The sequence below is a fragment of the Bos indicus x Bos taurus genome, chromosome 10 (genome assembly GCF_003369695.1).
Source record: "Bos indicus x Bos taurus breed Angus x Brahman F1 hybrid chromosome 10, Bos_hybrid_MaternalHap_v2.0, whole genome shotgun sequence".
NCBI lineage: Eukaryota > Metazoa > Chordata > Mammalia > Artiodactyla > Bovidae > Bos > Bos indicus x Bos taurus.
The window spans coordinates 64513711-64526056 of NC_040085.1; the positions used below are offsets into that span (position 1 = coordinate 64513711).

At 37.0% G+C, this 12346-nt stretch overlaps 1 protein-coding gene across 12 annotated transcripts in view; it reads left to right on the top strand.

Moving 5' to 3' along the window:
• The first annotated feature begins 130 nt into the window (after positions 1–130).
• Positions 131–12346, top strand: part of KIAA0586 (KIAA0586 ortholog) — a 165536-nt gene continuing 153320 nt past the window's right edge. For 10 of the 12 annotated variants that reach the window (XM_027554224.1, XM_027554221.1, XM_027554214.1 and 7 more), the window contains exons 1-6: positions 131–257; positions 733–1014; positions 1937–2007; positions 4420–4486; positions 5597–5666; positions 12084–12258. In XM_027554224.1, the coding sequence (XP_027410025.1) occupies positions 759–1014; positions 1937–2007; positions 4420–4486; positions 5597–5666; positions 12084–12258 (639 nt within the window). In that variant the 5' untranslated portion in view covers positions 131–257; positions 733–758. The remainder of the gene's footprint in view (positions 258–732; positions 1015–1936; positions 2008–4419; positions 4487–5596; positions 5667–12083; positions 12259–12346) is intronic. The other 2 variants (XM_027554215.1, XM_027554216.1) reach the window with 2 other exon arrangements.

The window sequence follows — 12346 nt, forward strand, 5'->3', positions numbered from 1 at the left end:
TAAGTGTTTCACGCCGGCAGTTTGTTTCCACCCGGAGAGGGATGGAGAAGCACCCGACAGTATTTAGCTTTTTGGTTGGAGGATTTGGACGATTTCATGGCGCGCATGCGTGTTGTGTTTGAAGGGCGGGTTTAAAGGGAAGTAGGTGTTGACCAGCGGGCAACTGAACTTGTCAGATTAGACCTGTGACTCCGCAGAAACCGGGCTTTCGGGAGACATGGAAGGGTGAATTTAGGTGTCTGATTACTTCTGAAGGGGTGTGTAAGACTCTTTGGTTAAAGGAAGCTATTAAGCTTCTTATGTAGGTGATTTTGGAAAAACAGCATTTCATTTTGCCTGCTTGATTCCCTCTCATTTAACTCGCATCCGCATCTGGTTTCCTTTGTACTGCCGTCTCTCCCGGAGTACTGTAGGGCAGTGCTCTGTGTTATTGTTATTATTGCTTATGTGGCCGTTCTCCTGTCCTCCTCACTTTCAGATTTATTGGCGTGGTGCATTAATAGACTGAGTGGAATTAAAGGGTAATTATGTTCTAGTGGGATTGATGGGTAAATCAATCCTGGGTCAAATACCAAATTTAAATTTCCGGCTTTGTGGATAGTCTGTTTAGGCATTGTTTTATGTAAAAGTTGATGATTGCATGTTTCAAAATCACGTGAAATTAACCTTTTCTTTATCATACTCCTCCCTCATTTTTTCTCCCCTACGCCCGGCCCCCCTAAATCCTCATAGCGGTGAAAATTTTGTTCTGAAGTTTTATGGACCCAGAAGAAAATTCTGTTCAGAACTGTGGGACTAGGTTTGTTACCAGTAATATGAAAGGCTCAGAGTTTTGTCTGGAAAAGAAAAAAAAGGTTAAAGTACCAGCGAGGAGACTTCGTGAGATAGTTTCTCCAAATCAGGGAGATAATTTGGCTTTGCTGAAAGGTGAATTGTCCCGTGTTCCTCCAGCGTTGTCTGCAAATAAACGTCTTCCTGTTAGAACTGGGAAGAGCTTGAATGGAACGTTATGTGGTACGTGATTCCAAATAGTTTCAACCGGTTTTTGATTTTGTAAATCTTTAGTCTTTATTTTCATTTCGTTTTGTGTGTGTGTTTCAAAACCTAGAGGATTTTTAATGTTTAAATTCCTAAATACAAGATATGTCTCGCTTGTACAATCGTTAGAAGAGTGACCCCTTTTCCTGGGAAAATGGCCAGGCAGGAACAGTCTACATCGAATCATATTCAATAGATGGAATGGATAAAACATTTCGTATTTTTTCTTTGTGTGTTTTTTTTGGCACACGATTCTTGTCCATATCTGTGATGGAGACACTTAACTAGTGTGACGTGCTTTTCACCAGTAGGGCTGGCTTTTTACCTTCTGTTTGGCTAATGCTGTACAGTTTGGAATTGTAAAAAAGCACAATTTCTGCCTTTTGATGGCATCCATAATCCAATTCACTTAACTTGTCTGAGCTCCCTGGAAGTAAAGATAACATGTTGCTTTACCCACTTCACTGGTAATCAGATTAATGAATATAAGTGCGAAAAAGAATAAATAAAGTAGTTTTTATGGTGCTGCTTTTGGCAGTTTCAGCATAACCTAGGCCTGCTGTTTAACTAGGCTTTTATATCATGTGCATGTTTTCTTCCTGGCAAGTGATTGCACACATAGTTTGTCCTAATTCAGTAGTATGACTGGTTGTATAACTTTTTATACTTGTCTTATTGGATTGTCAGTTCTGAGCCCTCACTTTCCAAAATATCAGATGTGAAAACCTTCATCGGTGTATATATATATGTACATTTTAAGCTTTTTGCATGAAGATTGGCTTCCAGTTTAGGTCTTGCATTAATATGAAATTTATAGTTATTGAATTATGCTTATACAGTTTCTACAGGAAACATTCTAATTTAAAACTCACTAAAATTGATTCTTTTATTTTGTTAGGTTCATCAGACTTAACTTCTGCCAGAAATTATCAGCAGCCTCCAGTAGAAAATCCTACTGTGTCAGAAAGTGTAAGCAAAAGAATTCTTAATTACACTCATGTTAAAGTTTTACCTATTGTCAAGTAAGGCTTTTTAAAATTTTGATTAGCAATAGGCCTTGTTTTTAATTAAAGTTCACTTACCGAAGACATATTTTTACAAACTGCTAGGTAAAGGTAAAGGAGCTGTAACAACAGAATTTTAAAAAAGTGAAGTGTGAATTTATTCTAACTATTCTGAAGCCTTTTGGGTGCTTTTTTTTTTTTGAGAGGTATTTAAAAGCTAATAACATGAAATTCTCATCTTAACGTCATTTTTAATTTATAATGCTGAAAATATTTGTTTATAAATATATTTGGTCACACAATTTAATTAGACTTTGACCGCTTATCATAATATTGACTATATATTGTGAATTTAACAAGTAAACTAAAACGGGTATTGCAGCTATTTACTTATGAATTTTGTCAACAATTCATCATAAAAAGGTATAATTACGTGCTATACTTGGTCTCTGAATAAATGCCTAGCCTTTGGGTTGATGTTTTTATTTCTTTTTTGAGGAGGCTTTATTTAAAGATTAATGGTATTTTAATTCTGTTATTTAATTTCTCAAATATATGGATATGTTATTACTGTATAATTGAACATAAAAGGGTGATCTTTGGAAGATCATCAGGCAGGATTTCATTAGATTTAATATGGGCTAACAATTTGTTTTGTGTAGATTTGTCTAATATAAAATATACGTGCAGAGCAAACCTAGTTCTTTATCATTTTACCATGAACACAAACTGCAGCCTTTTTGCATTACGTTTTTATTTCATAAGTAAGGGCTAAGATTATATTCTCTATTGATTTGACCATACTATTTTAAAGAGGAAATGAAAGAAGTTTGTGTCCAATATGCTCATATTTAGATTTGCTCCTCTTCATACTTGTTTCTTTCTACTGATAAGTTACGTTTTCCTACTATAAGGAGCAAATCCTTATACATGTGCAGAAAGAAAACAAAACCTTAAAATCACTATAGAAAATTCAAAAAGAAGAAGGAAAAAAGAAATTCCACAATTACATAAAATCAAGTACTGTTAACATTTGGAGTTTTTTTCTATGTATATGTATATTTTATGAAATGGGACTATTTTATAACTAAGTAATATTAAAGTTATTGTTGCATGTCATTGATTTTTTTTCTTAGGAGCTTTTAATAAATTCACAGAATTTCAGTGTATGTATGTACCATAGTTTACATGTTCATATTCCTATTATTTGACATTGAGGTTTTCTCCCCCGAAATTTTTATAATATGTACAACCAGGTGATGAACATTCTGGTTTGTATCTGAGCTCACTTTCTTATATTAATTTCTAGGTATAAAATTATTACCTAAAAGAATATACACATTTTTTGTAATATTTCTAGATTGTCTCCAGAAAAACTGTATCAATATGTATTCTCCAGCAAGGTCATGAGTAAAATTAGTGGATTTCCCTCCATCTTCATTTATATGAAGCATTAAAATTAAACAAACAAAGTTTGCTGTTTTGATAGGTGAAAAGGGCATCACATTGTTTGATTTTGTATTTCTTTTATTATTTGTGAAGGGGAAATTTTTTTCATTTATATTGCCACCTGTATTTATTCTCTTGTGAATACATATTTATGTGCTGTGCTTTTTCTTACTGTTTTGTGGGAATTCTTTGATTTCCCAGATGCATTCCACTGTATTGTTAGTCTCACTGGCTATTTTTAGGAATTTAACACCTATTATCAGCAGATAGCTTGTATAAATTTTCTTTTATTATTTTTTATTTTCTATTTAATGATTTAGCAGGGGGGAAAATGTGTGCCTAAGGAAGGTGAAGCAATGTTAAATGAAGCAAGTACTTAAAATGTCATGGTGTCTTAGCAGTGAATAGAATCTTAGAAGTGAAGTCCTGGGGTACACATGTGAGCAGAAATCTGTTTGGCTGTAGTTGTCATGTCTATAAAGAAGTCTTCTGAGACTACATTATAGCTCAGTGACAAAGAATACTGTGGAAATTAATTTCTGGTGTAGTGCCGTGCATTGGACATCCTTATAAACTACATTTGTCTCACAGTGAATCATGTTTTTACGTTTAACTATAACCATTGAAATGTTACATGGGTTGCTCTGCTGAAAGTAGCAAATTGGGATTTGAATCTGAATTTCAGGACCACTCTTGCTTGTTCATTTTCCAATTCATTCACTTGTCTGACAGCTCATTACTCATTCAACACATCTTTGAGTAGCTCAGGGTACCTAAGCATGGTGGTGCTGGAATTAAGTGTATAAATAAACAAATAGTTGTGTCCTCCCGAGACACAGTAGTCACATAAGCTAATAAATGGTACTTAATAAATAATGAATCATAAAGTGGATTTATGCCTTTCATTTCTTCCTTTCATATCCTGAAGGATTTTTCTAAAGATGCTGCAGTGCAAGTGTTGCCTTTGAATAAAATGGAAGAGAACAGACAAAAAGGTAAAAGGATAGATTTATTAATTTTTTTGGTAACATACCCATAATGTAAAATTTGCCATTTTTATCATTTTTAAGTGGCATTAGGTATATTCATGTTGTGCAGCTATCACCACCGTCCCATCTCCAGAACTTTTCATCTTCCCCAACCAAAACTCTGTTCTCATTGTATACTAACTCTATTCCCCTTCCCACCATTCTGCTTCCTGTCTCTATATATTCTATCTCCATATGTGTGGAATCATATATAGTGTTTTGTCCTTTGGTGATTGATTTATCTCACTTAGCATGTCTTCATGGTTCATTTATGTTGTAATATGTAAGAATTTGGGCTTCCAAGGTGGTGCTGGTGGTAAAGAGACATAAGATATGTGGGTTCAATCCCTGGGTCAGGAAGATCCCCTGAAAAAGGGCATGGCAACCCACTCTGGTATTCTTGCCTGGAGAATCCCATGGCCAGAGGAGCCTGGTGGGCGACAGTCCATAGGGTCACACAGAGTCAGACACAATTGAAGCGACTTAGCACACATGTAAGAATTTTTTTGGTAAGGATAGAATTTTAGAGTTTTAGATATTCATTGATTTTTTTTTAGGTATTTATTAAACAACCTTATAGTTTTTTCTTGTTTTCATTTTTAATTCGTTTTTCCTTCCAACTTAAGCTTGGAAATCTCTGAAGTCCAGAAAATGATTTGTGATAGTAAAGGTAATTTTATTATTGCCAACCTATTGCATAGTTTGATATTTAATACCTAAGTATAAAGGCTGAATAGTCTTTGGTAAGATAATAGATTAAAAATATGCTTTGAAAAAATGGATTTAATAACATTTTAAAAGTAGTTGGTTTTGTTTTCAGCAAAGCAGTGTTCTCATTAGAGTTTGAACAAATGTCTCTAATTTGGCCCCAAGTGTTTCTACACAATTTTATTCTTACAATCTCGAGTTATGACTATTATTACTCAAGTCACTTAATTTGTTTCTTGTCTTTTTAAATTGAGAAATCATATTGCTGAATTCCCAAACATTTTTTTAATTAAAAATTTTTGAGTAGCTTATCAAAATGTGATACATTTCTAGGAATCTAAAGTATATTTTTGTGTTTTTATTTTGCAGCAAATGACATCTTTATTTCTCAGTACACTGTGGGACAGAAAGATGCTCTAAGAGCAGTTTTAAAACAAAAGTAAGTTTCATTTACAGAAAATGGGTGAGGCATTTCTTGTGTTTCTTTAAAATCAGCTTTGTTTATGTTTTGCACCTAGGGAAAAAAGTTGTTTTTTCCAATATGTGAAATATATAAGTGTGATAATATGTATAAAGCATTTTTCATGATGCTGGGCATGTATAAAATACTCAGTGGCTGTTAACAGCCAATAATAACAATGGCTGTTATTATTGTTGCTGTGGTGGTTGTTGAAGAGGTATTGTTGTAAGCACTTAATATGCATTAACTCATTTAACTTTTTCAAAATCCAATAATACAGATTATATTACCATCCCAATTTACAGAATCCCCATCTTAGAGATAAGGAAACTGAGGTACAGAGGGATTGATTTTCCTGAAGTCATTGAGCAAGTATTCACTGGGTTGGAATTCAAACCCAGGTAGTCTGTCTAAAGAGTACTCTCTTAGTCACTTCACTATACTACTCGTAGCAGTGGTCACATATATGACCACATACATAATACTGCTTACTGAAAAAGGACATTTAGACTTTTTCTTAATCTCTGCTTAGATTTGAGAAAGGGACAAGCTTAGTGTCTGAGTGGAGTGAAGGAAAACTGGCTATTACTCTATCTAAATACTTCCTTCCAGCTTTATCTTTACTGCTGATGAAGTACAGAATCAGCCCTGACAACAGCACTGTGCTAAACATGAAAGAATGTATCACCAGGGATATTTTTAAAAATCACTAGTGGGGGTGGAATGAGATTTATGTTCCTGCGCTAAATATATTCTACTCTTGGACCAGAGCTCTACAACTACTAAAGTAAAGTTTATTCTTTTTTTACCTACAGTTATTCATAATATACATATTATGCTCTGGGAAACAGTAACAAAGTAAATACTACCTCTAAACCACAAGGTCCTGGAAGAGGGCATGGCAACCCAGTCTGGTATTCTTGCCTCGAGAATCCCCATGGACAGAAGAGCCTGGCAGACTTCAGTCCATGGGGTTGCAAAGAGTTGGACATGACTGAGCGACTAAGCACAGCACAGTAAACCACAAGGAGTGTGATCTGAGCCAGTCAGAGTTTCACAGCTGGTTGTTTGGCTTAATGGTGCTTTTCCTTTTGACATTTGGTCAGCCTCCAGTTCCCAGCATGTAATAGGTGATTAGGAGGAGAATTTGGATGGTAAATTGTATCCTAGAGTTTGTAAATATATAAGAAAAGGCATAAGTAAGGATATGACGGAGGGGCAGTCTCCCAAATTCTGTACATAAACTAAAAATTTCAGATTACATCTAATTCATTGGAGAAAAAGTGATTACCATTTCCACCCAACTGACCCCAGGTAGAAGTGACTACTTGCAACCACAACAGGGGCTTTATCAACTTGCCTTCAAGTCAGAACTCTCAGATCCGAGAGGGAGAAGTTGTTCATAAACAAGTGGACAGTGAGAAGTAACTGAATACTACCCCTCCTACTTGTTCACAGTAGGTCTTTCCCTATTTCAGGATGAACAAACAGAATTGAAAAAGAAAAACTAGGAAGGGCCTTTGAGAAGGTTATTGCAGTGTAGAGAATGGTATGAGTCAGAACCATAAAAATGACTCTCATGTTGGGTTAAAAGATAGTCTAATTGTGTCTCTAGAGAAACTTTGCTGTAGTTCGTGTCACTTGATTTTCTGTTTTTCTTTTGAGAATGGCAGATGGAATTTGGCAAAGTGATACTAAAATTTACTTGAAAGGGTACACAGTTGAGAATATATACACATACTGTTAAGAATACATACATGTAGAATACACACAGTGGAGAATAGCTAATTTTGGAGAAACAAAAATGGAATGATGGAGAATCTGTCCTATTTGATGTTAGAACATGCAGTAAAGCTGTTAAAAAAAAAAAAAAAGGCAATTGACTGGAATGAGCCTTTGAGGAATGACGAGTCTGTCTAGAGTGTCTGGAACAAGGGTAGAATGACCTTTCCTGTGTCAGAAAGGTAAGTAGAGTTATGAACTACACCAAAGAAGTTTGGACTTAAAGAGAAATGGCAAATCATTTAACAGTTTTAAAGTTTGATATATATTTCTTACAAGGCTCACTCAGGAAAAAAATGGATTAGAAGAGGGCTGGACTGAAGTCTAGGAAACCAATTGACTATGAACTTTTCAAAGATCTTTTAAAGAGATGGGTTAGATTGATCCTGAATCCATTGGTAAGTGGTAGGATATGAAGGTGGGAATCATGCTGGCCTGGAGAGGAGTGCACAGGTTTGGAAGATAATTTGGAGATAGAATTGACAGGAATTGATGCTTAGATGTGACCATGAGGAAGGAGCTAAGGATGGATCCCAGATTTTTGACTTGTATAAATGCAGTCAGTAATAGTATTCATTGAAAAGGGGAGGTGTTGGGGGAATAAATTTCACTTTAGACATTGGCAAGGGTTTGAGATACCTATGAGACATCCAGGTGAAAAGCGTCTGATAGCAAATTGAACCTCTGTGCCATGTGCTCAATCATGTCTGACCCTTTGTGACCCCATGGACTGTAGCCCGCCAGGCTCCTCTGTTCATGGAATTCTCCAGGCAAGAATACTGGAGTGGGTTGCCATACCCTCCTCCAGGGAATCTTCCCAACCCAGGGATCAGACCCTTATCTCTGGTCTCTTCTGCATTGCAGGCGGATTCTTTACCCGCCAAGCCATATAGATGTCAAACTGGCAAAAGATTTCTAAGCTAGAAATCCATGTATATAAGTCATCTGTATGTAGATAGTAATCTGAGCTCTGAAAGTGGTTGAATTGGCCTGGTGGGAATGTGAGAGTGAAAAGAAATGGCTTAGGATAGATCTGTAAGAAAACCGAATCTTTAAGAGATGTACAGAGAAAGCAACGTGATTTCTAAGTGCCGCTCAGAAGGTTTATCCAGAGGTGAAGAGTTTGGTCTTAACAAAACCGGGGAAGTGAGGTTCTAAGTTTGATAGCTGCTCAGACATAAAGATAAGGACTGAAAAGTGTCCATTGAATTGAGCAAGAGGAGGTATTAATGGCCTTCGTAAGAGTGGTTTCAGTGTAGTATTGAGATAGATGCCACATTCAGAGGATTTAGGAATAAAAAAAGTTCTAGAGAAAGATAAAAAGGAAAGGAATAGTTTCTTCTGAGTGGGTGAATTATGTGCATTTTTTCTAGTTCTTTACACTTAGAAGTTCATTTGCTGCATTGAGCATTTCTTAATTTGATAATAGGAAAAAATAAAATTTTAAAGCTTATAAAGAAGTTGATGTCTGGCCTTATAATGTTATTTTTCTTGTTGGTCAATTTAAGATATTAATACAGAATGAGAGATCTTAAAGGATAAATCACATTCAGACTTCAGACAGAAATTCTACACGATAGGGATTATCTGAATTATATTTTCTTAGTACACCAGTCAGCTAAATGTATATTTAGAACCAACTCTGTGCTCTTTCTTTATGTGGTATAAAAGTCCCCCACTCCAGGTTGCTTAGAGCTTAGTTGGGGAGAGAATAGGTGCATAGATGGAGGAATGCATGATTAGAGCTGTGAGAGGAAACATTCGATACATTGTTAATTTTGTTAACATGTTCAGTTCAGTCTCTCAGTTGTGTCCAACTCTTTGAGACCCCATGAATTGCAGCTCGCCAGGCCTCCCTGTCCATCACCAACTCCCGGAGTTCGCTCAGACTAATGTCCATCGAGTTGGTGATGCCATCCCGCCATCTCATCCTCTGTCGTCCCCTTCTCCTCCTGCCCCCAATCCCTCCCAGCATCAGAGTCTTTTCCAATGAGTCAACTCTTTGCATGAGGTGGCCAAAGTATTGGAGTTTCAGCTTTAGAATCTTTCCTTCCAAAGAACACCCAGAACTGATCTCTTTTAGAATGGACTGGTTGGCTCTCCTTGCAGTCCAAGGGACTCTCAAGAGTCTTCTCCAACACCACAGTTCAAAAGCATCAATTCTTCGGTGCTCAGCTTTAGTTTTGTTAAATGTCTATTCTGTGAAAGTGAAAGTTGCTCAGTTGTGTATGACTCTTTGTGACCTCATGGACTATTCAGTCCATGGAATTCTCCAAGCCAGAATACTGGAGTGGGTAGCCTTTCCCTTCTCCAGGAGATCTTCCCAACCCAGGCATTGAACCCCGGTGTCCCGCACTGCAGGCAGATTCTTTACCAGTTGAGCCACAAGAGAAGCCATTTAAACCCTAGGATGGCTGACTGTCAAACCTCAGTTATATGATATTGGAAGTAAGTGTTGTGTTAGTCCCTCAGTCATTTCTGACTCTGTGCGACCACATGGATTGTATCTCGCAAGGCTTCTCTGTCCATGGAATTCTCCAGACAAGAATACTGGGGTAGGTAGCCATCCCCTTTTCCAGTGATCTTCCTGACCCAGGGATCAAACCTGGATCTCCTGCCCTGTGGGCAGATTCTTTACTGTCTGACCCATCAGGGAAGCCCATCGAAAGTAAATGAAAAGAAATTAATGAATGGAGAGATCAAGAGGAAGTGTTATAAGAACAGGCATATTTATTTTTTTGGCTGTGCCATTTGGCATTCAGGATCTTAGTTCCCAAGGTTGAACCCACGTTCCCTGCATTGGGAACTCGGAGTCCTAACCACTGGACGACCAGAGAAGTCCCCAAGAACAGGCTTATTGAAAAGGTAAGACTTTTGTTGAATCTTGGGAAGAAGGTTAGAGCAAGTTGGGTGAAGAAGATTGAGAGAAGAGAGTGAAAAAAAGCCTGGAGTCACCTGTGAGAACAGTGTAGTGCAGTCAGTGAGAGCAGAGTGACTGGGGAGAGGAAACAGAAAGTACAGTATGTGTTGGAACCTAGGGCAGAATGCCAAATAGGAAATTAGCCTATTTCAGTTGTCTATAAGGAATGACTTGAGATTTTTGAATGGTGAAATCTGTGTGAAAAGTTTTTAAGCAAATAGAAACCGGAAGAATGAAATAGTTGGCAAGAGATGATGGTTTTGTACTGAGCAGAATTATGAAGGGAGAAGTGCTGTTTTGAGAGAAAAAGCCTGATGTCATGGGACGGTCTATGGGCATTGGCCTTAACTTGGCTACTTACTAGTTCTATGACGTGATCAGGTAAATCCCATTATCTCTGTGGACCTCAGTTTCTTTCTTCATCTGTAAAATGAAGAAAATTAGGGAAGCTGGGCTATTGGGTTCGCCTACTTCTATAATTCCATGGCATGATTCCTGCAATTGTGATGAAATAATTGAGAAAACCTGATGACTCAGTTGGTTATGAGAAGGTAACTGAAGGGTAGAGAACTTAAGATAACTTCAAAATTTTGAGAATGTGAGACAAATGATGCTCTTAATAGAAATGAGGCAACATCAAAGAGGAGTAAGTTTAAGACCTCCATGCCTTCTTTAAAATTTAGAAGGTGGAAATCCAGCAGCTGGAGATGAAGCACATTCCTGCTGATTTTACTTAGACTTGTCTTAGGCACTCTTCAAGTTTGTCAGTGTTTCTTTAATTTCTTTTAGGCCAAACACAGCACAAAATTGACCAGTCTTTTTTTTTTTTTTTAATAAGTGTTTAGTTAAATGCCTTATTGTGAATATGTATTTTCCGGATTCATCTTTAATCCAGACTGCTTAGCAATGTATTTTATGCCCGTTTTAATAAATTAGGTGACATTTACTAAATCTAAATGAGTTAGAAGCTTAGAAATTCTTTTCAGCAGTTTTAATAGTCCCTCTTGGGTTGTCTTCCTTTGGGAGTAAAACTTGATACCTGAATACTTAGAGCCTTTGCTGTATGTTTTAAATTTGTACTTCTTTTTAAAAACGTTTTAAATTTTATTTTTCTTTATTTTTGGTTGCACTGGGTCTTTGTTGCTGCATGTGGGTGTTCTCTGTTTGTGGTGAGTGGGTGCTACTCTTTGTTGTGGTGCCAGGACTTCTCATTGTGCTGGCTTCTCTTATGGAGGAGCATGGGCTCTATGTATGCGAGCATCAGCAGTTGTGGTGCATGGCCTTAGTTATTCCATGACAGACGGGATCCTTCCAGACCAGGGATCGAACCTGTGTCTCCCTCATTGGCGAGTAGATTCTTAACCACTGGGCCACCAGGGAAGTCCCAGATTTGCACTTCTTGACTATAAATCATTGTAATTGTGCCCATGTCTTTTTCACATGTGTAAGTCATATTTTCTGAAATTATCAGTGCCTTCTGGGAATTATCTTTTAACTTTCTTAGTGTGTGGTGACCTGAACCTTAATAGATTTCATTAACCAAATGACTGATATGCTGACAGCAAAAAATAGGAATTTATCTTTTAAAAAAAAATCAAGAAAATTCACCTGCAGCAAATTGCCATTTGTAGGTATTTCTTCTAATGGTTCAGTATAGCTTATTGAATAGACTTTTTTTTCCTTTTTATTTCCAGAACTCAAAGCATGCCTGTTTTTAAAGAGGTGAAGGTACAGCTTTTAGAAGATGCAGGCACAGAAAAGGACCCTGTTACCCAGGAGAATAGAATTTCACCCAGTGGAATTGATTCAGCTACAACTGTGGCTGCAGCAACTGCCGCCGCCATTGCAGCAGCAGCTCCACTGATAAAAGTATATCTGTTTCTTCCTAGAGAGTCATAATTTCTTTGTAAAATGTACCAGACACTGATTTTGTAATTGTTGTGTCCAGCTGTGACTA